At 45.6% G+C, this 26,610-nt stretch overlaps 1 protein-coding gene across 6 annotated transcripts in view; it reads right to left on the reverse strand.

Moving 5' to 3' along the window:
* The window catches only part of LOC121276333 (transmembrane protein 154-like), a 66,786-nt gene that overhangs the window by 26,284 nt on the left and 13,892 nt on the right, over positions 1-26,610 (reverse strand). For 5 of the 6 annotated variants that reach the window (XM_041185001.1, XM_041184914.1, XM_041184658.1 and 2 more), the window contains exons 2-3: positions 15,944-16,378; positions 9,008-9,044 (exon numbers count right to left, since the gene is read on the reverse strand). In XM_041185001.1, coding sequence (XP_041040935.1) covers positions 9,008-9,044; positions 15,944-16,378 — 472 coding nt within the window. The remainder of the gene's footprint in view (positions 1-9,007; positions 9,045-15,943; positions 16,379-26,610) is intronic. The other variant, XM_041185084.1, reaches the window with a different exon arrangement.

Consider the following 26,610-nt stretch of genomic DNA (forward strand, 5'->3'; position numbering starts at 1 on the left):
GCTTTGTCCAGTCTCTTTTGCTAATAATCAGTAAATGAGAACCTGACCCAGTATGCCAGCTTCACACAACATCACACTTTTACAAAAGCCTGTGCTGCATCTGGCACCAACTCAAACCATCCAGCCAACTCAGCCCCAACTCAGTCAAGTAAACGTTTATGTTACTTCACATGAACATTCAAAGAATCAACAAAGTGTCCATCCCAAACAAAAACATCAAAATAATTAATGCAACTAATGTCACCCATGACATGCCCCTGCAGTGCTCAAGGTGCCTTCAACTTATGCCTGCGGGGGCTGCGTCTTGGTGCCCACCCCCCACCTCGCTGTCAGTGGCATTGGAGGCAGCCAGCTGACTGGTCTGTCCCGGTGGCCTTGATGACCTTGGTGGTTGTCCTCTGGCCACCAAAGCCTAAGCAGGCTCTACCTGGGAGTGGTCACTCCTCAGTCGCTGCAGCATCATCAGATGCAGCGGCCACCGGTAGAGGGGCAGAGGAGCTGGTGCCCTCATCAGGAGCATCCTGAGAGGAGCCCACAGAGACGACAGGCAGCTTGTCCACCAATGTGAAGTCTGTTTGCACCTCCCTGCTCACCATTGATGGGTGGGCACACAGCAGAGAGAATAGATGCCTCATCCATCTCTCACAATGGCAGTGACCTCCTGAGGTCATTGCTTGTGTGAGGGCTTGCAGGTCCAAGCACAATCTCAGGAACCCCTGAGTCTGGTCCTTAAGCTGCCTCTCTGTAAGAGTCGCCCTCTCTCCTTGGAGGTGGCACTGTGCACTCGGTGTTAAGGGTCAATGAAGAACTCATGCTCAGCATGGACTCGTCCTCCCCACTCTCCCACTCGGGCATTTGGCAGTCCGTGTCACAGTGGCACATCTCACCCTGTAATACACTGAGGCCAATTGTGCTGACATCCCAGCCTTGGCAGGGCAGGTCTCAATGCCAGTTGGCATACACACGCATAGACCCCTGAACATTCTGAGCAACAGGCACCCGAGTAAAGTTCTTCGCACAGGTCCATGCCATCTCTGCACTTACCCTTGCTGACTGCAAAAGATCATTGTACCTTTTGTGGCACTGAAGCCACGTGCAGCACACCACATTGTGCCCACTAACCTAGGCGGCAACCTCTGTCCAGGTCTTTTTGGTCAGGTGGGGTGGCCTTCTCTTGCCATCGCTGGGCATTAAAATATGCTGCCTGGCACTGACCACCTTGACCAACACTGCCAGGCACTCATCTGAGAAACAGGGGGGCAGAGTGCCCACCCTCCTGCCTTCCATGAACACCAAGTGCTGAGACCATGACTGCGCACTAGGACACTTCTTGAACAGCTTCCAGACAGCTCCCTCAGCCTCCCCCATAACTCCTGGCAGCTTTCAGGGAGCTGCCTCTTCCATTTTTCAACACCCCGCTGGGTCCCCATTGGATCAGGCACCCAGCACCTCCCTACCCCATGCGCGGAAAAAACAATAGGCGGTTGCATTTCACACATTTCGCCCTTAATTGGCCACCCAGCATAATATTGCATTTACCGTCCGATCTCGGTCGGGAGAGGCTTTTACATCTGCTTCCAGCCACGCCAACTTCAGGTGCACCCCGAGGGTAAAATTCAGGCCCATGTCTCTAGCGGCGATTAGATAGAAATAATTTTCCTCTATTCATGCCACTAGTTCATCTATCTTATTGCAGTTGCTTTGTGCATTCAGATAAAGCACCTTTAATTTCATTATTTTTATTTATATTTCCTGCGATGACCTTTCTCGCTAATGTACAGTTTTTGTTAAACTCTCTGTTCCTTCCTGTTTCCCTCTGCTTGTCTTTATCCACATCACTATACTGTTTCGATGCCTCAACTTTTCTCTTCGGATTTCTAAATCTCTTTTCACCTGAGCCCACGCCCCAACGCCCCGCCCCCCCTACCCTCAGTTAGTTTAAAGTGCTGTCCACATCCCTAGTCATACGATTGGCCAGGCACTGCTCTCAGCCCAGTTCATGTGGAGCCCATCCCAATGGAATCGCTCATCCTTCCCTATTTACTGATTCCAGTGCCCCATGAATTGAAACCTCTTCTTCTCACATCACACTTTTAATTCTCTAATCTGCTCGACCCTGTGCCAATTTGCACGTGACTCAGGTAGCAACCCAGAGATGATTACTTTCAATGTTCATCATTTTAATTTAGATCCTAACTCCCCAAATTCTCTTAGAAGATCATCATCCCTGGTTCCACCTATGTCGTTGGTTCCCACATGGACAATGACAACTGGATCCTCCACCTCTCACTCCAAGTTTCTCTCTAGCCATGAGGAGATGTCCTTAACCCTGGCACCAGGCAGGAAACACAACGTTCAGAGCTCCAGTGTTAGCTGCAGAGAATGGGATCTATCTCCCTGACTATCCTGCCTACTATTACTACCACACTTCCTTTTGCTCCCCCTACTTGAATGGCATCCTTCACCATGGTGCCATAGTCAGTTCGCTGATACACCTTGCAGTCTTTTTCCTCTTCCGCACAGGCTGCAAGCACCTTATATCAGGGACTGAGACTCCTCCATCATTACTTGCTGGTTTCCCCATACCTACCTGATTCACAGTCACACCCTCCTGTCCCTGACCCCATTGACCAACTCTAAGTCTCTGCCTAAACTAAGGGGTATGACTGCTTCCTGGAATAAAGAGTACAGGAATTCCCACTCCTAATGCACTCCATAATCCACAGCTCAGCCTCCAGCTCAACAACTCTGAGCCAGAGTTCCTCAAGCCATAGACACTCACTGCAGAAGTGTTTGCCCTGGATCTCACTGGTCCCATGATCTCCCACATTCTGCATGCACAACACATCGCCTGTTCTACCATCTTTATTATGTATTAATTAATTTATTATTTTTCTTAATTAATAAATCCTACTACTCTCAATAAGGTTTACTACTGCTAGTGAACCTTACTACTATTACTAACACCTTACAACTACCAATAAGTTGTATGATAAATAAGAAAAATATTCACCAAACAGTCACTTACCTTTTTCCCTGTGACTTTGATTTCTTATTGAATGCGATCAGACCACAGTCTGAAGCTCTTTTAAGCCTCTGGCTGGGTCTCTCACTCTCTCTCTTCAATATTTACATCTATAAGATCTGCCCATCTGCTGTGTTCTTCAATCCAGCTGTATGACAGCTGATTCGTGTCAACATTGTGGCCGACAGTGAACTCCTTAACAGTATCCAGCTAGTGCCTGGAATACCACCCCTGCTACCCCCTCCTCCCCCCACCTTTGCCTTAGTCAGATGTTAGAGATCAAAGATGGGAGATCAAACGATTTTAGCTTCTGGGCAAAGTGAACATTTAAACTACATCAATACCGATGGCGCAGAATATTCTGCCTGTCAGGCAGGCCGTGCAGGACTGGGCATAGGCGGGCGTGGACCCGACTGCCGCCTGCGATTGGGGCCGTACTGCCATTTTACGCAGGCGGGCATGAAATGCAGCTCCCGAGGACAGTGGGAGTGGGTGGGCAGCGGCGGGGCTGCAATGACCAATGGGTCCAATGGCGACCCGGCGGCCTGTTTATAAGAGCTCCGGCAGCCTTACAAAAAACATGGCCAGCTGAGGGTCCCCAGAGCTGCTGGTGAGCAGGCCAGGCAGGAGGGTAGGGCACTGCGCACTGTGCCCCTCGTTCCTCAGACGATTGCCTTGCTGCCATCCTTGAGGAGGTGGCAGCAGGGCCGGAGATCCTCGTTCTCAAGGACAGGAGGAGGAGGCCCCCCCAACATGACCAAATGTGCCTGGGAAAAGGTGGCGGATATAGTGATCTCCCTTGATGTGGTGCGATGCACCTGGATCCAGTGCCGCAAGCGTTTCAATGACCTTTAGTGCTCTGGAAAGGTGAGTCGCATGTTGGTATTGGTCACTTAACCCAGCAAGTAGGCATCCCCCCATGGCCACCACATCCTCCAACTCTGAGCGCAATGGCTGCATTACTCATTGACAACATGTGTCCTCCATTGGTTGGGCCAGATATGGCCCATGCCGAGGTCACCCTGAAAGGGTGATGAAGAGATGGGTTCTGCACCCGCAGCATGTGGTACAGTGACACCCACATTACTGTTTTGGGGGAAACCTGGAGGATCTGCACCTGGGAGCAGTGCTGGAACTCCAGGACATGTCAAAGTCATGCTGCTGACATACTGGGAGGGGAGATTCCAGGTGGCAGGACACTGATCCATCTGCTGCCCTTTGTATCCCACGTGCTTGCGCCTCCTTTCTTTGCAAGGTTGGACCGTGTGGTGCCAAATGTGATGTAGGCAGCATTTGGCCAAGGTGGGGGGACAGGTCTGGCATCTTTGTGCGGCAGCTGCGGGGTGGGGAGGCACTGGAGCCCTGCAATGTCCCACTCTGGTTGGGGTGGGACGGCAGTGAAGAGATTCCGGGTACAAGTTGCACTAATCAATGCTCTTCTCTCCTTTTCAGGAGAAGAATGCTCATAATACTGCCAAACAGGTGAAGACTGGTGGAAGGCCGGCCCAGTTGGCCATCATTACCAGGTTCGAGCAGCAGGCCCTCAATCTGGATAGGTGCCATATGCCCAGATCCACTGGTGTTGGTGAGGCTGGGGTGCCACGGGCAGGTATGTTAGCCCAGCACTGAGGTCACCATCAGTGTCCCAGCAGCCATGGGACTGCTGAATGTTCAGTGATTGAAGTTTGGATTGACCATTGCTTATGGAAGGATGAATGCATAATGATCTGGGGGACAGGGATGCACATTGACATTGTCTGCATGTTAACTAATCAAATGTCCTTGTTCTTCCTTTCAGCATCACCGGTGGAGGAGACACAGCGGCAGCCTCTCACAGCTGAGGGGCCTGAAGTCTCTGACCTACCAACGTCACACCACCTCTGCCAGGCAGGCACCAGCACAGATACTAGTACCTCAGTGGGAATTAGATCATCAGCTAGTGTCCCGGGGCACAGCGGTGAGGGCACTTCACAGTCGCTGAAGGAGCTGGTGGAGACAGAGAGTGCCCACAGCACCAGCAGTTGGAGAACTGCAGGGGATCACGCACATGCTCAGTCAGTGCTCTGGAGTTGTCCATGAGGCAGAAAACACTGGAAGTCCAGCAGGGTGTCAAGAGGATCTGGGGGAGATCCATGAAGCTATGCTTGGCATGGTGTCCACGCTGGAGGAGTCCACACAGACTATCGCCGATGCAATGAGCCTCATGTCCGAGTGCCATGCTTCCACCATGGAGAGAGTGGCGACTCTCGTGGAGAGGCTCCTCCAGGAGAACAATCAGGGCTTCCTGGGGATGCGCTTTGACCAGCAAGCCCTCATAGTAGCATTGACCACAGCTGGTCAGTGGGAGATGGTCTGGGCACCAAGTTCCCCAGCTCGGTGCCCATCCATCCACAGTGAGCAGGGAAGTCTGAAGTGACCTCATGTTGGTGCAGCATCTGCATGTCATCTCTGCAGGCACCTCTCAGGGCACTCTGGGTGAGGGCAGCAGCTCCTCCGCCTCTCTGCCAGTGACTGTTGCATCCGATGAGTCTGCAATGACTGGGGAGATGCCAGCTGTGGAACTGGCCGCTCCCTCCCAGGCGGGCCCGGCACAGGCTCCACAGGCCAGAGGACAACCACCAAAGGTCATCAAGGCCAACAGGACAGCAGAGTGAGCAGGCTGTCTCAGATGCCAGTGCCGGTGAGGGGACAGCACCAAGACGTAGCACCTGTAAGCATAAATTAAAGCACCTTAGGCACACCACGGGTTTCTCACTGGTGCTTTTGCGTTGCTCCACAATGAGATCATGATTAGTTGGTGTGGTGTTTAACACATTTGTCATTTACTTTCCTTGAGTTCATTTTGTTATATCATTAAATTTAGACACGTGACCATGGCTGAGGGTGCCTCTTTTCTTCTGCAGGATGATGATTACCCATGTTGTTATGAGTGAGTTGTGTCACATTGAGCTTTATTGACAAGGCTCTTAGTTAATGTTACTATCCAGGCAGATTTTGCACTCAGGTATCGAGTATGGAGCCTGCAGCACAGGCTTTTGTTGGAGGTCCATCTGTGGTGTTCTAACTGAAGGTTCATTGGATTAAAGCCTCCTGGGTGTCCCTGCCTCCCTGCAGTATATCTGGGTCAGTGTCTATCCCCTCAGCATTTCCCAGTGCATGCTTATCCTCGGACTCACTGCTGGACTCATCATGTGCAGCCGCAGCCACTGCCTCGATGCCTTCATCATCCACCATGTCCCCCCCTTCCAGCGTAAGATTGTGGAGAGTGCAGCATGCAACCACTATCACCGACACATGATCTGGGGGGGTAGTGGAGTGCGACCCCTGAATGCTCCAGGCATTGGAAGCGCATCTTGAGAAGACCGATGGTTCTCTCCACCACAGCCCTTGTGGAGATGTGGCTCCTATTGTAGCGCTGCTCAGCTTCTGTTCTTGGATGGCGGAGAGGCGTCATGAGCCACCTTCTGAGGGGATAGCCCTTGTCACCCAGCAGCCATCCATCCAGCCGAGCCGGAGCACTGAAGAGCCCCAGCACCTGGAAGTGTCTGAGGATGTAGATGTCGTGGGAGCTGCCTGGGTACCTTGCACAGACTTGCAGAATCTGCATCCTGTGATCATACACTATCTACACGTTCATGGAGTGGAAGCCCTTCCTGTTGACAAAGGCACTGGGCTCACCTGCTGGCACCTTGATGGCCACATGTGTACAGTCTATTGCACCCTGGACATGGGGGAACCTAGCAATTGCTGCAAAACCTCTGGCTCGCTCTGTCTGGCTGGTCTCATCCCAATGGAAGTGGATGAAGGTCAATGCATGCCTGAACAGAGTGTCTATGACCTGCTCGACACAAGTGTGGACAGCTGATTGGGAGACACTGCAAAGGTCACCCACCGAGCCCTGGAAGGAGCCAAAGGCATAGAGGTTGAGGGCAGCTGTGACCTTTAGAGCCACTGGCATGGGATGTCCACCCACACAGTTAGTGGAGACCTCAGGGCCAATCTCCTGACAGATATAGTTAATTGTCTCCCTCGAGAGGCAGAGCCTCCTCTGGCATTGCACCTCAGACATATTGAGGTATCTGCTTCGCCGCCTGTATACCCTGGCAGCAGGATAGTGGCGTCTTCTGCGGCCCCTTCCACCTTGGACTTCCTGTTGGCCCTGCAGCCCTTGTGCCTGCACCTCTCCTCCCAAAGGTGGCTCCCCTGGGGGCTGATTGTTCACTCCTGGCCCCCTCCCCCTTCTGGCCCTCCCTTCCTCCTCAGAGGAGGTGCCTCCAGTGGACAGTTCAGCTCCCATTCCCAGGTTAAGTGAAGGCTTCCTGAAACGTGCAGGCCCAAAAAAGATTCCTCATTGCAGAGTGCTGACCTGAAGGTTGTGAGTCCAGTCCAAGCAGCTGGTATGAGTTTTGAAGTATTTCTGCTCACACAAGCAAGTATCAGTAACTTACCAAATTAAATATCTGAGCTTATTTGCGACCCAACTCACCCCTCCTATCCCTCCTGTGGATGTGGTTTATACAAATGTCTCCTACCCGCCTGTCCGTTGCGCCTGTGTAACGACCTGAAGATCACACGGGCCTCAAAAAATCCCCGTCAATTGGTGCCTCAAGGGCCTTAAATGGCCTGTTAATTAATGGCAGATGTGCATCGGAGATCACCACGCACCCGCCCACTGAAATATCGTGATGGCGCACGGTGAGGGCGGGACACTCGCCTGACGTCACAGAGCAGAGTCGGCAGTCATATATCCCCATGCACATTAATCAAATGTATTGGAATCAAATGGCTGCTATTAAGCATCTCAATTGAAACCTAAACTGTTTGTGTTTGACATGTCAGTGCATGCACTAGACAGGTAACTGATCAACAAGACTCATGCTAGAGATTAGAGTATATATGGCCTCCGGCCTGAAACAAATGTTTGATTTTAGTTGTCCATCAGGCTCCAAGTTGATTGGTACAAATTTCAGAATTCAGCCCATGAACTTTGTTATTTTATACCATGGGCAGAATTTTCCTGTTGGCGTGTGGGGGCGGGACCTGCACACTGATGCATAAAATGACGCCGGATGATGTTGGCCATGTGTCCTGATGTCATTGCGCTGTCTCATGATGTTTTGCTCGGCGGGCACACGCCGGAGTTGGCTGCGCGCCCGCCGATATTTAAATGGCCTATTAAGGCCATTAAGGAAATAATTATGTTCAACTTTACGCTGCCTGTCCACCCTTACAGTTGGCAGGCAGGTGAAAAGGCCAAGTGGCCTTTACATTTTTTATGCAACCTAAAAAATTTTTTAAAAATTTAATTTGAAATATTTCAGGAAGTGGTGTGCCGGGGCACTGGAAGTGGTCCCATGGAATGGGAGCACTGACAGAATCATCAAGCAGTTTTTAAAAACTGGGAGGATGTCTGAATCTGATGGGTGAAGAAAGAAAGCAAGCAAGAAAGAAAGAAAGATAGAAAGTCTTGCATTTATCTAGCATTTTGGATGACTTTGTGGGGGCCCAAAGTGCTTGACAGTCGTTTTTGGAGAGCATGTCCTGGGGCGTTACAAGAGGGATTTGGGAGGGCAGTTTGGAAGCACTGGGGCAGGGCAAGGTTTGGATACCTTACAGTGGAATGGAACCCAGAATAATGAGTGATTTGACCGATTTATCGTCGTCTTTGTTTTATTGGTGGGTTCTTCCCACTAGATGGATTGCTCTCACAAGCCTTTAGTTGTTTCTCATTGGCACTAATTATCCAGGTGTAATAATATAAAGTGGGCAGATAGGTCCCACAGCAGCACAAGTGCAGTAACACCTACACCTATCAGTGACTGTATAACAGAAAACACCAGAATCAAGGAATCATTTACAACAAGATGAAACTGACACTTTGAATATTTTAGCTACCAGCCTCTGATAAACTACTCCTGTCAGCTTAATGAAGTTTCACTTTATGCAGCCTATATAAAATGTTAAATGTTTTAAACACCATACCTGGCAGGATTTTCATTGTCAACGTCATTGTTTAGAGCTGAAAAACCAAAGTTTATACATGTTTAGTTCAAATACATTTCCCAGCAGATTTTCTGAAGAAAAAGACTTGTGTTTATATATTGACCGTCGGATGCCTCAAAGTGCTTCACAAGTCAATGAAGGTACTTTTGCAGCGTAGTCACTGTCGTAATGTGGGAAACACAGCAACCAATTTGCACCCACAAGCTCCAACAAACAGCACCATTGGAGGTGCTGCTTTTCAGGTAAGAAGTTAAATTAAGGCTAAATTGGGTAGACATAAAAGGCCATAATGACCTGATAATCTGTTTTCGGGATGTAGGGAGGGATTTTCTAGTCCTGCCAGCAGCAGGCATCATTGCAGGCAGGATGGGAAAACTTGGAGAGCGGCCAAAAGACAATCGGCAGGGCTGGAAAATCTCGCCTGTTGACTTCCACCACCTCCCCACTATTCACCAAAGGGAAAAAAGTGGCTGTGAAGATACACTTAAAAAAAGGGATAAATAATGGCCAGGACACCCCAGTCTTCACCAAAATAGTGCCATGGGATCTTTTATGTCTACCTGATTTAGCCATAACTTCTTATCTGAAAAACAGTACCTCCAATGGTGTAGAACTGCCTCGGCCTTGATTTTTATGTCTAAATCCTGGGGTGGGACTTGAACCTGAATCCTTCTATCTCAGAGGGAATAGTGCTACAAACTGAGCCATGGCTGGCACGCTTGTCTTCGGATTTGTATTGTTTTTACATACTTTGACCGGGAGATAGTTGTCACCTGTAGAATGAGGGAGGTTAACTTAGAAAATAATGAAGCCAAAATGTAAACTAGTTCTGTTATTATTGATATTCTCTGGAATTAAAATTGAGCTCTTAAACAGACACTGATTTGTTGAAAATGAAATTATTATGCATTTTGTCCCTAAGTACAATTGAGTCATGGAGTTTTTGTAGGTTCTGTATCCCATAAAGCAAATTTAGCAATATATTTATTTTCCTGCTGATGCAAATTGCTTGTTCCCCACCATCTCATTCCCAATCCTCCCCAAGACTGTTTCTAATTGTGAACATGTTTGGAACTGTAGTGCTCCAGCTCTTGTAGCATCTTCCCTACACTAGTAAATATGGTGAAGTGTTTATTTCTGAAAAACTACTTGGAAGAGGTAGTCCACATAGTTATAATAAATAACATGGTGACAGTGCAAAACCCTTGGGGCAGAACCTTGCCCTCATTGGGTGGGCTCAGTGGGTGTGGGTGGGCTGCCCACTGCCCACGATCAGGGCCGGATCGCAATTTTACGCTGGCGGGCCAATTAAGGTCCACCCAGCGTGAAACACATGCTGCAGCTGGTAGGGGGTGGGTGGGGTGGGGGGGCTGTGTGGGAGGAGGGCGAGTGGGGAACTTCACACAGAGCTGCCTCAGGGAGATGAAGATTTAAAAATTAAAAATTAAGTATCTTTAGATGTTAAAAGACATGTCCCCTCATGTGACTCTGTCACATGAACAAGGACATGTTAGAAATTAGCATGAAAATTTTTGATTCTTTTTTAATGATGGATTGAAACCTCATCCTGCCTGTGGATGAGATTTTGCGAAAAATGCAAAGGCCGCTTGTTCTTTTTGCCTGCCGCCAACCGTAAGTTTGGACGGGCTTCGAAAAATTTAATTCATTTGGATTGTTAATGGCCTTTCTAGGCTTTTTAATCGACAGCGGGCCACTGCCAACTCCTGCGCATGCCTGCCAATTGAAATATCGAGCGAGTGCATGATGATGTCAGGATGCTTGACGGACATCATCGCACGTCATTTTATGCTTATTCGGGTTGGGCACGCACCCGCCCAATGAGCGAAAAATACTGCCCCTGAAGGGACTTCACTGTTTGATTCTGGCTACAAAAGTAAATGGACTGCTGGGGTCACTCCTACTCCTGCTGGTCTACAAGGAACCCATATAAAAATAAATCACCTTTTTGTACTTTCTCTGGCCCCAATCGTGTTAGCTGCCAGGTTTCTCTGGCGGCTCTGGCACTGGCTGTGCCTGGTGCAACTACAAACTAAAGTCATGCGTTTGCATATGATAAGATCCCTACTTTTGCAGATTTGTTAGGCTCTCACTTACCCGCAGAGATAATCTCCAACAGCTCCTGAAACGTGCGGGTTATATTGGCAACAAAAAGGAGCATGATAGCGAGGTCGATATAAGTACACCACCCCTATTTTAATCCGCTGTCTTCCCTGTTTTTGTTGCATGCAGGAGTTTGAAATCAGGGCATTTATGTTGATGTCAGATGAATCTTAGCTGCAATTTCCAATCCTGCAGTTGATTAAGCTACCAACGTTGTTTGTCTGCTCACCCATTTATGTGAAGTGTAAAAGGACTACAGGCAGTTGCAGAATTATATGTCAATAATAATGAGTGTCTTCAAGTTAGGAAGGGAGAAAATTGGTGGAAAATTCCTTTAAATAGAATGAAAATCAATGCCTTAAAATGAGTTTAGAGTAACTTTTAACCTCTGGGCTGAAAGTGTCAATCATTGGGAGTGGATATCGGAATTCATGCACACACTTTTCCATCTGTTAAAATTAATTCCTGATATATGTTACAGGTAGGCAAAGCTCTCTGTCAGAAATATGATTCATAAAATGATCCCTTATATGCCCATATTCAATTAGGGATCCTGTGTCAGCCTATTAGTAAACAGAAGTGTTTGTTCTAGGATAGCTTAGGTAGGACCACAAGTATGATATGAGGATGCTAAGCCATTTGAAAAAGACTTTAATATCCCTGCTATTTCATATTGGAAATCCAGGCACATTTCATTTCTTTACTTGTTTCATGAACAATCTGCATATTCTGAGGTAGTCATGGTTACAAGCAACTATGCATGAATACATTGGGATATGATTGATGCGAACTGTTTGATTTAACCTAATTAGTTTGTGGAATAAGTTAGGGATCTTTGTGTTCTGTGTTTAAAAACAGGGGGGACATAGCTAGTACAGTGAGAGGACTATGCTGTCATTTCACCTGGGTATAAATCTAGCCCAGACTGATGGGATGAAAATTCCTCTGTTGGTAAGCATTGCAGAAATTCAATCAAAGTCAGATCTCTCACTGAATCTTCTCTTTTCTATTGGCTTTCTACTTTACCAAATACTCAGTGTTGGCCCAATTCATGCACAATCAGCAAATCAGAGTCTGAGGGAAGATTGAATTCAAATCTCAGTTGAGGCTAGGTGGATTGCAAAAGTGGGTCCCCCAGCTGGTTAAGCAGCCAATACACTGTCACATCTCAGCTTTCTAATCTGGTAACTGTCCATTGTCTAGTGACATTCAGAAGCAGTTAAGAGAAAAATGCTTTCATATGGAACTGGGCATTTTGAGATGAAAAAATATTCATAATGGAATAAGTGGGACAGTCTGTAATAATTCAATGAAAGAAATGGGGATGGAAGGGCAAAACTAGAGGGTATCAATATAAGATAGTTACCAAGAAATCAAATAGAGCATTCAGAAGAAACTTCTTTTCCCAGAGATTGATAAGAATGTGGACCTTACTACCATGGGAGTTGAAGTGATTAAAATAGAAGCATTTAAGGGGAAGCTAGTTAAATATATGAGGGAGAAAGAAATAGAGGGTTGTGGAGATGGAGTTAGGTGAAGAAGGATGGGAGAAGGCTCGAGTGGAGCATAAATGCTGGCATGGACTGGTTCTTCTAAATGACCTGTTTCTGATTCTATGTAATTCTATAAAATTTGGCTTTGTTATACATAGGGAGAGGATAACAAGCTTGGGAATAACTGGCAGTTGATAAAGCAGTTATAATAGTGCAGGATAGTTTCAGGATATAGAGACTATTCAGATCAGTCATCGACTCTTTCACCAAAGCTCTCCAAAATTTATATTCCCATTTCTCCATGGAATTGTGTCTTGGAGGAGGCAATAGAATATAACAAACAAATGCAATTCTTGGTCTCCTGGGGCAGAATCTTCCGATCGGCATGCGGGAGTGGGTCTGACACGCCGACGCGTAAAATGATGCGCAATGACATCAGGCGTGCATCCCGATGTGATCGCGATATTTCGTTCGGCAGGCGCGCGCCAGAGTCAGCTGTACACCTGCCAAAATGTCAACAGCCTATTAAGGCCATTGAGAAATTAATTAAAGCACTTAAGAATGCTGCCCATCCAACCTTAAAGTTGGCGGGCAGGCGAAAAGCCCGAGCGGCCTTCGTGTTTTTCAGGAAACCTCATCTACAGGCGGGATGAGGTTTCCTGAACTTTTCAATAAATAAATAAATTTTCATAAATTTAAAAATGTCCCAACTCCCAACTGTGTCTCATGAAGGGACATGTAAGGGAAATTTTATTTTTCTATTTTAATTTTTTTTACATATACAGCCAATCTCCCTGAGGCTGCACTTAGCCTCGGGGAAATGAGTACGCTCTTTTGTGCGCATGTGCGAAAGAGTGCACTCTTGACTTTGGGAATCCTCCCCCGCCCTCACAGAGAGTGCATAGCGCTTCTGTGCGGACGTCACGCTGGGCGGGCCTTAATTGGCCCACCCACGTAAAATGGTGCTGCGCCTCCAATCGGGGGGAAAATTCAGGCCCATGACTGGAGAGAGACGTAGATTGAAAACTGGAGAGAATTATTTTCAGCATTCAAGAACAAAAAATTGCATTTGTCAAACTGTGGCGATTGTTGGTTAAAACCTTTCTTAATAAATAATGATCTGAAACAGACTGACTGCTGAGGCCCCCGGGTGTCTCTTTATCAAGAGCTTGTTATATATTTCACTCTCAATCCCTTTGAGAACTTTCCATAATGTGTTGTTTTCTTCTGACTGTGCTAAATAATTGTGAATTGTGTAATATTTAATGAGTATTGTATATTCTATGAATTGTTGTAAACAACTACATCCTCAGAGATTTGAAAAAAATCTTAACAACAGTTCCCATTGCAACTAGTCTTTCATCTATTGTTTAAAGTTATATAGCCCCAATTTAACCCTTCACGCCCGACAGGAACGGGGTGTGCTGGGGTTAAAGCCTTTATAGAGATCCACTCACCTGATCCTTGCTGACCATGTGCCATGCACATTTTAACAAGCACATACTGGCCCACCAGCAAATGCCCTGCATTAGACAAGCGAGGGCCACTTTGACATCCAACAGTCAAGGTCTGTTGATCTTGGCTATATCTTAACAGGGAATATTTGTGTTGGTGTCCAGTGCCAACCTCATTAGAAGCTGCAGGGATGAAGCAGCAGGCCCTGAAGAGGGCCAAGAAAGTGAGCAACGTGTTATTTTAATTTGCGTTGCTAGGCAGCAGTGCTCCTCTGGGCCCCACAAGTAAATCTAGAGCCCTAGGCTTCCCTTCCCAGTGTGTGATTGAATACCTCCTGCAACTCATCCGAATCCAGGGAACCGTTACCACAGGTTCCTGGCCCAAGACTTTTGCTATGCTTGCTCGCTGGGCCTGACACCATTGACATTGGGTTTGGGTAGGAAGTGGCCCTGGAGTATTTAAATGAACCACGAAAGGTAAAAATGGCCTGTGCCTCAGTGTGCCTCGCAGTTGGCCCCTCACTCATCCTTGTCTCCTGGTTAAAATTGGGGTTTGATGTGTGCTTGTAGGGCATTGCAGCTAAAAAAAAAGCTATTACTACTAATATGTGCATAAGCTTTCAAAACTCGTATTTAAAAAATGCTATTATGCCAAGTTTGTTCAAACAAATAAATCAAAATATGATTATTTTTGTTTGTCCATTCTAATAGATCTCCCTTGAAATTCCTTACAGATGGAGCATGTGAAAGGAGTGGTGTGAATAAAGTTGCATCCACTCTTCCAAAGAGCTGGAGGGTCATTTTAACCAAACATGCAGGCCTGGGAACAGATGGACCTGAATTTTACATGTCCCCAGCTGCCCGGTTTGTACACGGAGAGGGGGTGGGTGAGCGTAAAATTCCTTGGATGGGCTTCCCGATGGGTTCGCACCTGCCCCGACCTCGCTGCACTTTTACGCTAATGCGGGCGAGGCCTCGGATGGGCCGCCCGCCCTTGCCCCAGTTGAGGCCAATTATTGACCACTTAAGATCTGTTTTCCAACCAGTCTCAATTGTTAGGCTGGCGGGAGAAGTTCCCAGGTTTGGGGAAAACCCGGAAATAATTAAGTTTAGGCCTCGGGTGGGCTGGGGCGAGGCGTGGTGCCGCCATAAGAAGCTAACTTTTAACTTCAGGCGCCCCCTCCCCTTAAGGTTCCATAACTACAGGGCCTCCTTTCCCCAACTTGCCTCTTTTCCAACACCCCAATCCCCCACTATGCAGCTCCCCAGGCCTTCTCTACGCTTCTTGCTGTGAGATCCTCAAAACTTACTCCTTCCTGGAATGGCAGGACTTGGGATCTGGGGACTGATTGCAGTCCCAGTCCTTTCCACTGCAGCTTCTGGCATTGCGGGATGTAGAGAGCTGCCGGCCAATCTGATTGGTTGGCAGCTCTCTAAGTTGGGTCTTCCTCCTGAGTGAGGAACGGAAGTCCTACCTGCAGCCAAGTAATGCTCTTTGGGGACTGAAATCACTGCAGGGCAGACAGTGTTGACGGTGATGTGTTCCCTGCCGAACCTTTGGATGGCAGGTCGGGAAACACCACCACCCTAAAAATCCTGGCCATGGGGGTAGATCAGCTGCCCATACTCGCTGCCCAGGTTTACTATCCATTGACTTCAAAGGGAAGTAAAATCAATTACCTCCGTCGTGCCTTAATGCCAAACTCAGAACAACACTCCTTACTAGCACTTTGTTCTTCATAGGCCAACCAGTTTGGTTCCTTTCTGTTATCGCTTCTTTGAAGTACAAAACTACTTTGCACTGAGCTTGTTTAAGCAAATTAATAGAACAAAATATTATTGCTTACGTTGCTTGTTCCCATGAATATGATTTATCAGGAAGGCAATCAGTAAACCAGTCAGAGCAAGACCCAGAATTGGAAGCACAATCATCAAAATGACTTTGTTGTTATTTGAGGGCGTCTTTGAAATATTTTTGGGAGCTGGCGAAGAGGTCAACACGTATATGGAATTCTCGGATCTGTTCCACAGGTGTTCAATGGTGGCCTTGGTACGTGTAGCTTTTCCTTTGTGGACATCTTCCAGAATCATTGTTGCTGATGTATATTGGGAAATTGTTGGTGACGCTTGTTTACTTGCTTGTAATGTGAGGCAGTTGTTGGTACAGAGATCATGATGTGTGATAGCTGTAGATAATGGAACAAATGTATCATTTTTGGTATGAACTGACTGGATTGTATGAATCTTTGACGTGGTTGTTTCATTTCTTTCCGTTGAATAGCCTGTTGAAATAAATCAGAGGATTAAAAAACAATTTAGTTTGCATTATGTATGAAACTGGTGCAAGTCTCAACTCCTCTGCAGAATGTGAAACTTGCCTTGCAATTCTCCTTTTATCTTCCCTCTTCTAAAATATTGGAGGGTGGGTGGGCAGAAACTTAATGCAATGTTGGCATTTATTTGGAGAGGACTAGAATATAAAAGCAGGGATGTGCTGCTGAGGCTTTATAAGGCTCTGGTCAGACCACATTTAGAATATTGTGAGCAATTTTGGGCCCCATATCTCAGGAAGGATGACAAAAATGAAATAGAAATACCTGGAAAAACTCAGCAGGTCTGGCAGCATCGGCGGAGAAGAGTACAGTTGCCGATGCTGCCAGACCTGCTGAGTTTTTCCAGGTATTTCTGTTTCTGTTTTTGTTTTGGATTTCTAGCATCTGCAGTTTTTTGTTTTTATCTCAGGAAGGATGTGCTGGCCCTGGAGAGGGTCCAGAGGAGGTTCACGAGAATGATCCCAGGAATGAAAGGCTTAACATATGAGGAACGTTTGAGGACTCTGGGTCTATACTCGTTGGAGTTTAGAAGGATGAGGTGGGGGGGACTGATTGAAACGTACAGAATACTGAAAGGCCTGGATAGAGTGGATGTGGGGAAGATGTTTCCATTAGTAGGAGAGACTAGGACCCGAGGGCACAGCCTCAGAGTAAAGGGAAGACCTTTTAGAACAGAGATGAGGAGAAACTTCTTTAGTCAGAGAGTGGTGAATCTATGGAATTCATTGCCACAGAAGGCTGTGGAGGCCAGGTCATTGAGTGTATTTAAGACCGAGATAGATCGGTTCTTGATTGGTAAGGGGATCAAAGGTTCCAGGGAGAAGGCAGGAGGATGGGATTGAGAAACTTGTCAGCCATGATTGAATGGCAGAGCAGACTCGAAGGGCCAAATGGCCTAATTTCTGCTCCTATGTCTTATGGTCTTATGGTCTTATGGTTAATTATGGCTGCCACCTTAGCTATGTCACTAGTGATGCTGGTGCTCACTATTGCCGTGCAAAATAAGGAACCACCCTCTAACCCTGTGAACTTTAGTGGAGTTGGTGGTAGGCATCCAAGAAGAAGGTCATTTGACCCATCATGTTTGTCCCAGCTCTTTGTAAGAGCTGTCCAATTAGTTCCACACTTCTTTCTCCGAAAATTTCCTTTTTCCTTTTTCAAGTGCTATCCAATTCCATTTTGGAAGTTATTATTGAATCTGTTTCCACCATATTTTTAGGCAGTGAATTCTAGGTCATGACAATTCACGCATAAAAAAATTCTCCACATCTTCCCCCCAATTCTTTTGCCAATTATCTTAAATCTTTACCCTCTGGCTATTGTTCCTTCTGCCATTAGGATCATTTTCTCCCTATCTACACCATCAAAACCCTTCAAAACTTTAAACACTTCTGTGAAATCTCCTTCTCTGCTCTAGGGAGAACAATCCCAGCTTCTCCAGTCTCTCTGCATAACTGAAGTCCTTCATTTCTGGCTCCATTCTTTCTGTTTCTGTCAAAATTTAACACATATTTCGTTCGGGTGTAATGGATGCAATTTTTTAAGCACTTTTATAAAATATGAATAAAATATACTCTTCTCACTCTGGAGGAGGAACTGTTGACAGTTGGTGCCACCCACTTTCACCCCTCCCCCAAGTTGCTCTGGTCTCACTTTAGAATCATGTGAATTTACATGAGCAGCAATAGAGCATTAGCGTCTGTCAGCACACCACAGGCTGCCTGTGAAACAGTATTAGGTTACAGAATTGCAGGAACAGATAATAACAGGCAGCCATCCACATCAGAAGAAGTGTTACTTTATTTAAAATGAATAAAAATAAGATTCTTTCAAAAGTTGTTGATTTATCATTGTGACAGGACTGCGATATTGGAAGGCCATAATGAGATTGTAAGAACATTCCCATAACTGCAAAAATGAGAATGCATTCTGGTGGTAATTTTCTGGTGGTAGAGATTACCACAAAGGGAAAGTTGAGAAAGTATCTGTTTTCCTCAATGATAAGAGGTCATTTAGAATCTTTAAATTAGTTGGTGGTGGTATTCAGGTTTTTAAACTCTGAAAATAGTGGATCTCCAAAGAAATATTTTTAACTGGGAAATGTATTGCCAACAGTGCATTGGTTCTGTCCTTCAACAACATATAAGTTTTTAGATGACAGATTTTTACACACAACAGACATAATACAAAGACAAATTTTCTGAGTTGCCACTTTTTGGTGAGATACCTCATGTATTGCGAATGTGCTTTAGAAAATCTATCTTTCGGAGCAGAAAACAACTACCACTACTTTAGCTGCCCAGTGGGAAAGAGGCAGAGGCTTAGAGCAGCAAAGAAACATAGGTGCAAGAGCAGACATTCAACTCTTCATGCCCACTCTGCCATTCAATTAGGTCATGGCTGATCTGTGTCTTAACTCCATTTACCCACCATGGTTTAATAATCCTTAATACCCTTGCCTAACAAAAATCTATCAATCACAGTGAAGAAGAGTCGTACTGGGCTGAAAACATTAACTCTGTTCCTCTCTCCTCAGATGCTTCCAGGCCTGCTGAGTTCCTCCAGTGCTTACAGTTTTTATTTCAGATCTCCAGCATATGCAGTATTTTGCCCTGATTTTAGCCTCAGTAGCTTTTTGTGGGAGAGTGTTCCAGATTTCCACTAGTTTTTTTTAGAAAAAGGACTTCCTGCCACCACTCCTGAACAACTTAACTCTAATTTTGTTCTGCACTTCCCCACCAGAGGTAATGGTTTATCTCTGCCAACCCTATCAAATCCTCACCAATTAATCCTCTGTACTCAGGGGAATACAAGCTTTGTCTAAGTAACCTCTCCTCATAATTTAAACCTCTTAGCCCCAGTATCAATGTGCTGAATCTGTGCTGCATCTTTTCCAAGATTAAGATATCTTCTTTGAGGTACAGTGCCCAGGACTAAGGCTCAATAATAAACATCAAAAATTGGATGGATTTAGTAAGGTTTTCCTATAGCCTTTTAATCACATTCCTTTTTAAAAAATGTTGCTATTGCTATTGCCTTCCATCTATTGACCTAATTCATCGATGGATCAGTGGGTCTGCACTTTGCAGTACTAAGTACAGATCAAAAAGGACCCAGGCTTCCTGAGGGGAATGGGGCGTCTTGGTTCATTCTAAGATAAATGGCTTCAGGCAGAGTAGCAATGGGCAATGAGGGAGCAGGCATTTGGGATTCTGAGTTAGAGTACTATCTTGGTGTTCGCTGCTGGGCAGTGTGATTGGAAGGAAGTTAAAGATAATATAAAGACAAAAATTAAGGCATACCAAATTGTAAAGGTCAGTAGCAGGCTGGAAGATTGGGAAACTTTTAAAGATCAACAAAGGGTTACTAAAAAAATAATAAAAAGAACAAAGGTAATTATGAAAGACAACTGGCGCAAAATATAAAAACTGATAGCAAAAGCTTCTACAAGTATGTAAAAGGAAAGAGTAGCTAAAGTGAATGTTGGTCCCTTGGAGGATGATACTGAGGTGTTAATAGTAGGTAATGCAGAAATGGCAGAGACGTTAAATCAATATTTTGCCTCAGTTTTCACGGTGGAGGACACTAGTACCACCCCAAAAGTAACAGGTAGTGCAGAGAGTATAGAGAAGGAGGAACTTAAAACAATCATCATCACTAGAGAAAAAGTACTGAGCAAACAATTGAGATTAAAGGGTGACAAGTCCCCAGGACCTGATGGTTTGCATCCCAGGGTCTTAAAGGAAGTGGCAGTGGAGATAGTGGGTACATTGGCTATAATATTCCAAAATTCCCTGGATTCTGGAATGGTTCCAGTGGATTGGAAAAATGCTAATATAACACCATTATTCAAAAAGGGAGGAGGCAGAAAGTAGGAAACTATAGACCAGTTAGTTTAACGTCTGTCATTGGGAAATTGTTGGAATCCATTATTAAGGAAGTAGTAATGGAGCATTTGGAAAGTTAAGGTGCAATCCATCAGAGTCAGCATGGATTTATGAAGAGAAAATTTGACCAATTTGCTAGAGTTCTTTGAAGATCACAAGCAAAGTGGATAATGGGGATCCTGTAGGTGTAGTATGTCTGGACTTCCAGGAGGCCTTTGATAAGGTGCCACACAAAAGATTAATACACAAGATAAGATCACACGGAGCTAGGGGTAAAATATTAGCTTGGATAGAGGATTGGTTAACCAACAGAAAGCAGAGAGTTGGGATAAATGGGTCTTTTTCTAGATGGCAAGCTGTAACTAATGGGGTGCCACAGGGTTTGGTCCTTGGGCCCCAGCTATTTACAATCTATATTAATGACTTGGATTCAGGGGTAGATGGTACTATAGCTAAATTTGCAGGTGACACCAAAATAGGTGGGAAAGTAACTTGTAATGAAGAAATAAGAAATTTACAAATGGATATGGACAGGTTAGGTGAATGGGCCAAAATTTGGCAGATGGAGTTTAACGTGGATAAGTGTGAGGTTATCCATTTTGGTCGGAAGAATAAAAAAGCAACTTTTTATTTAAGTGAAGAGAAACTTCAAAACGCTTCAGTGCAGAGGGATCTGGGTGTCCTCCTACATGAATTGCTGAAAGCTAGCATGCAGCTTCAGCAGGTTATAAGGAAAGCAAATGGAATGTTGGCATTTATTGCTAAAGGAATAGAGTATAAAAATAGGGAAGTGTTGTTGCAACTGTACAAGGCATTGGTGAGACCGCAGCTGGAGTACTGTGCACAGTTTTGGTCCCCTTACTTGAGGAAGGATGTAATTGCATTGGAGGCGAGATTGAGAGTTTAGACCTATACTCGCTAGAGCTTAGAAGGATGAGAGGAGATCTACCTGAGATATATAAGATGCTAAAGGGGATAGACAAAGTAGACATGGAACAGTTGCTTCCCCTTGTGGGGCATTCTAGAACGAGAGGCCATAGTTTTAGGCTAAGGGGTGGTAGATTTAAATCAGAGATGAGGAAGAATTGCTTTTCTCAAAAGGTCGTAAATCTATGGAATTCACTACCTCAGAGTGCAGTGGATACCGGGACGCTGAATAAATTTAAGGAGGAGATAGACAGATTTTTAATTAGTAGCGGGTTGAAAGGTTATGGGGAGAGGGTGGGAAATTGGAGTTGAGGCCGAAATGAGATCAGCCATGATCGTATTGAATGGCGGGGCAGTATTGCCTGTTGATGCTACCTGGTAGACTCGCACGCTATAGCACAAAATGAGTGTTGGTGAACTGGGAGACCATTTTACTTCAACGGGAAAGCATATTGAACTAGAGTGTGAAATGGGTTGCCAATTCGCCATCATCTGATAAATAAACATTAGCTTTTGAAATTCAACAGGAAGCACGCAAGATAGAAAACAGAAACACGACACCGCGTTTTTCTGTGTCAACACTTCCCCTTTCTCGGTGTATGTTCACACCAGATATTAATACTGATAATGGTTGGTTGACAAAATATGATGATGAGTTTAATCTTTACCATTTATCTAACTATCACTTCTCATGTTAAAACAACAGAGAAATTTATTTGGCTGCACAATAAATGGATGAATTAATTAATTGAGTCCACTGCAGCAAACTTTTCTTTTTTTACCGACGATTCCTCAGAATCTCTTATATTGGGCTAAAATGATTATTTTCTAATTCCAACATAAAATTAGCTCTGGTGAGCAATTAGAATCCCTTTTAAGGTCCATATTATTATGAGCAGAATGACCTGCCTGCAGAAATTTTGCAACTTTTAGCTGTTTGAAAATGCCCTCTATGCCTCTGATGTGGTGACTTGCTGCTTCGAAAAATATGCAGTGTGTGGAGTTATGGCACATCGTAGGTATATTCAATCCCGTCTTTGCATTGTTTCCAGGACTATCACTGACGTCATCTCCTCTGGAGATCTTCCTCCCATAGCTTCCAACCTGATAGTCGCCCAACCTTGGACGGCCCACTTCTACCTCCTACCCAAAATCCACAAACAGGACTGTCCCGGTAGACCGATCGTGTCAGCCTGCTCCTGCCCCACGGAACTCATTTCTCGTTATCTTGACTCCCTTCTCTCCCCTTGTCCAGTCCCTTCCCACCTACATCCGTGATTCCTCTGACACCTTACGTCACATCAACAATTTCCAGTTCCCTGGCCCCAACCGCTTCCTCTTCACCATGGACGTCCAATCCCCCTACACCTCCATCCCCCACCAAGATGGTCTGAGGGCCCTTAGCTTCTTCCTCGAACAGAGGCCCGAACAATCACCATCCACCACTACTCTCCTCCGTCTGGCTGAACTTGTTCTCACACTGAACAATTTCTCCTTTAACTCCTCTCACTTCCTCCAAATAAAAGGTGTGGCTATGGGTACCCACATGGGCCCCAGCTATGCCTGTCTCTTTATGGGGTATGTGGAACATTCCTTGTTCCAGTCCTACTCTGGCCCCCTTCTACAACTCTTTCTCCAGTACATCGATGATTACTTCAGAGCTGCTTCATGCTCTCGTCGGGACTTGGAAAAATTTATTAATTTTGCTTCCAATCTCCACCCCTCCATCATTTTCACGCGGTCCATCTCTGACACTTCCCTTCCCTTCCCTTCCTTGACCTCTCTGTCTCAATCTCTGGTGATAGACTGTCCACCAATATCCATTACAAGCCTACCGACTCCCACAGCTACCTCGACTACAGCTCCTCACACCCCGCTTCCTGTAAGGACTCCATCCCATTCTCTCAGTTCCTTCGCCTCCGTCGCATCTGTTCTGATGATGATACCTTCAAAAACAGTTTCTCTGACATGTCCTCTTCTTCCTTAACCGAAGTTTTCCACCCATGGTTGTTGACAGGGCCCTCAACTGTGTCCGGCCCATCTCCTGCGCATCCACCCTCATGCCTTCTCCTCCCTCCCAGAAACATGATAGGGTCCCCCTTGTCCTCACTTATCACCCCACCAGCGTCCGCATTCAAAGGATCATCCTCTGCCATTTCCGCCAACTCCAGCATGATGCCACCACCAAACACATCTTCCCTTCAACCCCCGGTGGCATTCCATAGGGATCATTCCCTCTGGGACACCCTGGTCCATTCCTCCATCACCCCCTACTCCTCAACCCCCACCTATGGCATCTCCCCATGCCCACGTAAAAGATGCAACAACTGCCCCTTCACTTCCTCTCTCCTCACCGTCAAGGGCCCAAACACTCCTTTCAAGTGAAGCAGCATATCACTTGCATTTCCCCCAACTTAGTCTACTGCATTCGTTGCTCCCAATGTGGTCTCCTCTACATTGGAGAGACCAAACGTAAACTGGGCAAGCGCTTTGCAGAACACCTGCGGTCTGTCCTCAAGAAAGACCCAAACCTCCCTGTCGCTTGCCATTTTAACATACCACCCTGCTCTCTTGCCCACATGTCTGTCCTTGGCTTGCTGCATTGTTCCAGTGAAGCCCAACGCAAACTGGAGGAACAGCACCTCATCTTCCGACTAGGCACTTTACAGCCTTCCGGACTGAATATTGAATTCAACAACTTTAGATCCTGAACTCCCTCCTCCATCCCCACCTCCTTTCTTTTTCTTCCCCCTTCCTTTTGTTTTTTCCAATAATTTATATAGATTTTTCTTTTCCCATCTATTTCCATTATTTTTAAATCTTTTATGCCCCGCTAGTCTTTCCACCCCTCACTAGAGCTGTACCTTGAGTACCCTACCATCCATTCTTTATTAGCACATTTGTTTAGATAATATCACTATCTTCAACACCTCTGTGTTCTTTTGTTCTTTTGTCTGTGACATCTTTTGATGACCTGCTTCTATCACTGCTTGCTTGTCCCTACAACACACCAACCCCCACAATTTCTCCCACACCCCCCCACCCCACCCCACCCCCCCAGCCCCCCCACCTTAAACCAGCTTATATTTCACCCCTCTTCTTATATTCGCTCAGTTCTGTGGAAGGGTCATGAGGACTCGTCAACTCTTTTCTTCTCCGCCAATGCTGCCAGACCTGCTGAGTTTTTCCAGGTAACGCTGTTTTTGCTTAAAATGCAAGGCCACATTCCAAGGTGAAGATGAGAAACCAACAAATCACCCTCAGGGAAGTGTGAAGAGAGAGACATTTCCTATAATCCAGACGCTCGACTGTCTAAGGAAGAGACATTGAAAATGCAAAGTACTAGATATTGAAACAATGGCTGCCACAGACAGACACATCCAAAACCTCTTGGAGATACACAATGGATGAAGTATTTCAAGGAAAGGCTGCCAACCACTAGAGAGAATGCAAGTGACACAGATGGTATCAAGAAAATCTTACAAAACAAGTTGAGGGCTGCTCTCTCCCTCTCTCTCTTTTGGAATAAGAGTGTCGCCCGGTTCAAGGAGCCAACTCTGCCAGAAACCTACCAGCAATATCTTCTACATCTGATCACATCCAAGAAATCAGCTAATCTGAAACAGCCACAACATTTAAAATCTACATCTGAAGGACAATCAAAGGACATTCTTTTACCTGGGGGAGAATTTTCTCCCCATCGGGGGAGCTTAAGGGAGCGGGCGTGGGCAAGCACGCAGCCAATTGCCGCCCACAATCAGCTGTACGCTGCCATTTTACGTGACGCACACCCGGAAGTGCTGAGCACTCCCTGTGTGGGCGGGGGGAGTAGCTGAGTCGGGAACTGTGCTCCTTCATGCATGTGCGCAAAAGACCGCAAAAATCTCCCTGAGGTAAGGAGCTGCCTCAGGGAGTTTAATTACATTTTGAAACATTTGAATAAAGAGAGAAAAAAAATTTCAGACATGTCAATGAATTTTAATTGAAAAATTTATTTGAATTATAAATCCTTCATGAAACCTCATCCCGCCCATGGATGAGGTTTCATGATAAATACAAAGGCCGCCTGGGCTCTTCACCTGCCCGCCAACCTTAAGGTTGGATGGGCAGCTCCTTTAGTTATTTTAATTAGTTTTTAAAAGGCCTTAATAGGCCTTTGACAGTTTGGCAGGCTTGCAGCCAACTCGGTGCGCGCCCGCCAAACTGAAGATCTGAATGACCTGCGGTGATGTCGGGACGCACGCCTGATGTCACCGCACATCATTTTACGCGTCAGCGAGTGGGGCCCACTCCCACGCACCGACCAGAAGATTCTGGTCCTTTTTCTTATTGGATTCTAACTCCCCTTATTTCTGATACCTGTATATATGTGTGTGTGTGTGTGTGTCTGTGTGTGTGAATGATTGCATGAGGGCTGAATGTTTGACATCTCACTTTTGTGTATTGGCTCTTTTTTTTACTCAAGCAAGTCTTGTTTGATTGGCTTCTTATTGCTCATAGCTTAAATGGTTAAATATATTCTGATTTGAAAGAGGCATATCTTTGTGAAAAAGAAACTTAAACCTTTGTTGTGACCAGCCAAGGAAGTTGAATAGAGGGGAGCCAGTTCACCCCTTCTCACCTGGTCATACACTATCAGGAGTAGTTGAAAAGGAAAAACAGTTTTGTGATTGAAAGAGCAAAACCGCTTAAGAACTGGAATGATGTCCCCCACCCCCACCATATTTGTACAAGAATACCTAGCTCATTTTCCTGTTTCTATCTGGACAACACTCAATGAAATTTAATGATCCCATCACTGCCTGGTTTAAGATTAAAGGCAAAACGTGGAATCTTTCTGCAATGTATGGCTCAGTAAATTAGGTTTGTTAACCTTCCAGGATTGTCCTGGAATCTCTAGGAATTAAAGGTTCATTTCCTCAGCACTGCTGATAGCAACTGAGGAGACAATGATTTATTAAAAAAATGTTTATCATTTTTGGCCAATATCCTGTACTATAAATTATTGTGATTTTTTTAAATTTGGCATTTCAGCATTTGTCCTGCTGAGAACAAGCTGAAAGGCTTCAGCAACATGTCTCTCTTTTCAGCACTATTCAAGTTCTGTACTATCATGAAATACTCTTCTATATATCCTTCTCATTCACAGAGGCATATTAGCAACAAAATTTGAACCACAGAATATAATTTAAACAAAAGCTTGGCAGTTAACTACTCCCTGGTACATTCTCCATGGCAACGCCTCTACCAATCATTTTGCCAACTAATCAGCACCCTCTTCTCGTGCAATATAAATTGTTGTTCCCTTTGAAATTTGGTATTCTTGCATCTATCCTGATGAGTGAAAGATGAAAAGCTTCAATGGCA

This window comes from Carcharodon carcharias, chromosome 1, assembly GCF_017639515.1.
Source record: "Carcharodon carcharias isolate sCarCar2 chromosome 1, sCarCar2.pri, whole genome shotgun sequence".
Classification (NCBI taxonomy): domain Eukaryota; kingdom Metazoa; phylum Chordata; class Chondrichthyes; order Lamniformes; family Lamnidae; genus Carcharodon; species Carcharodon carcharias.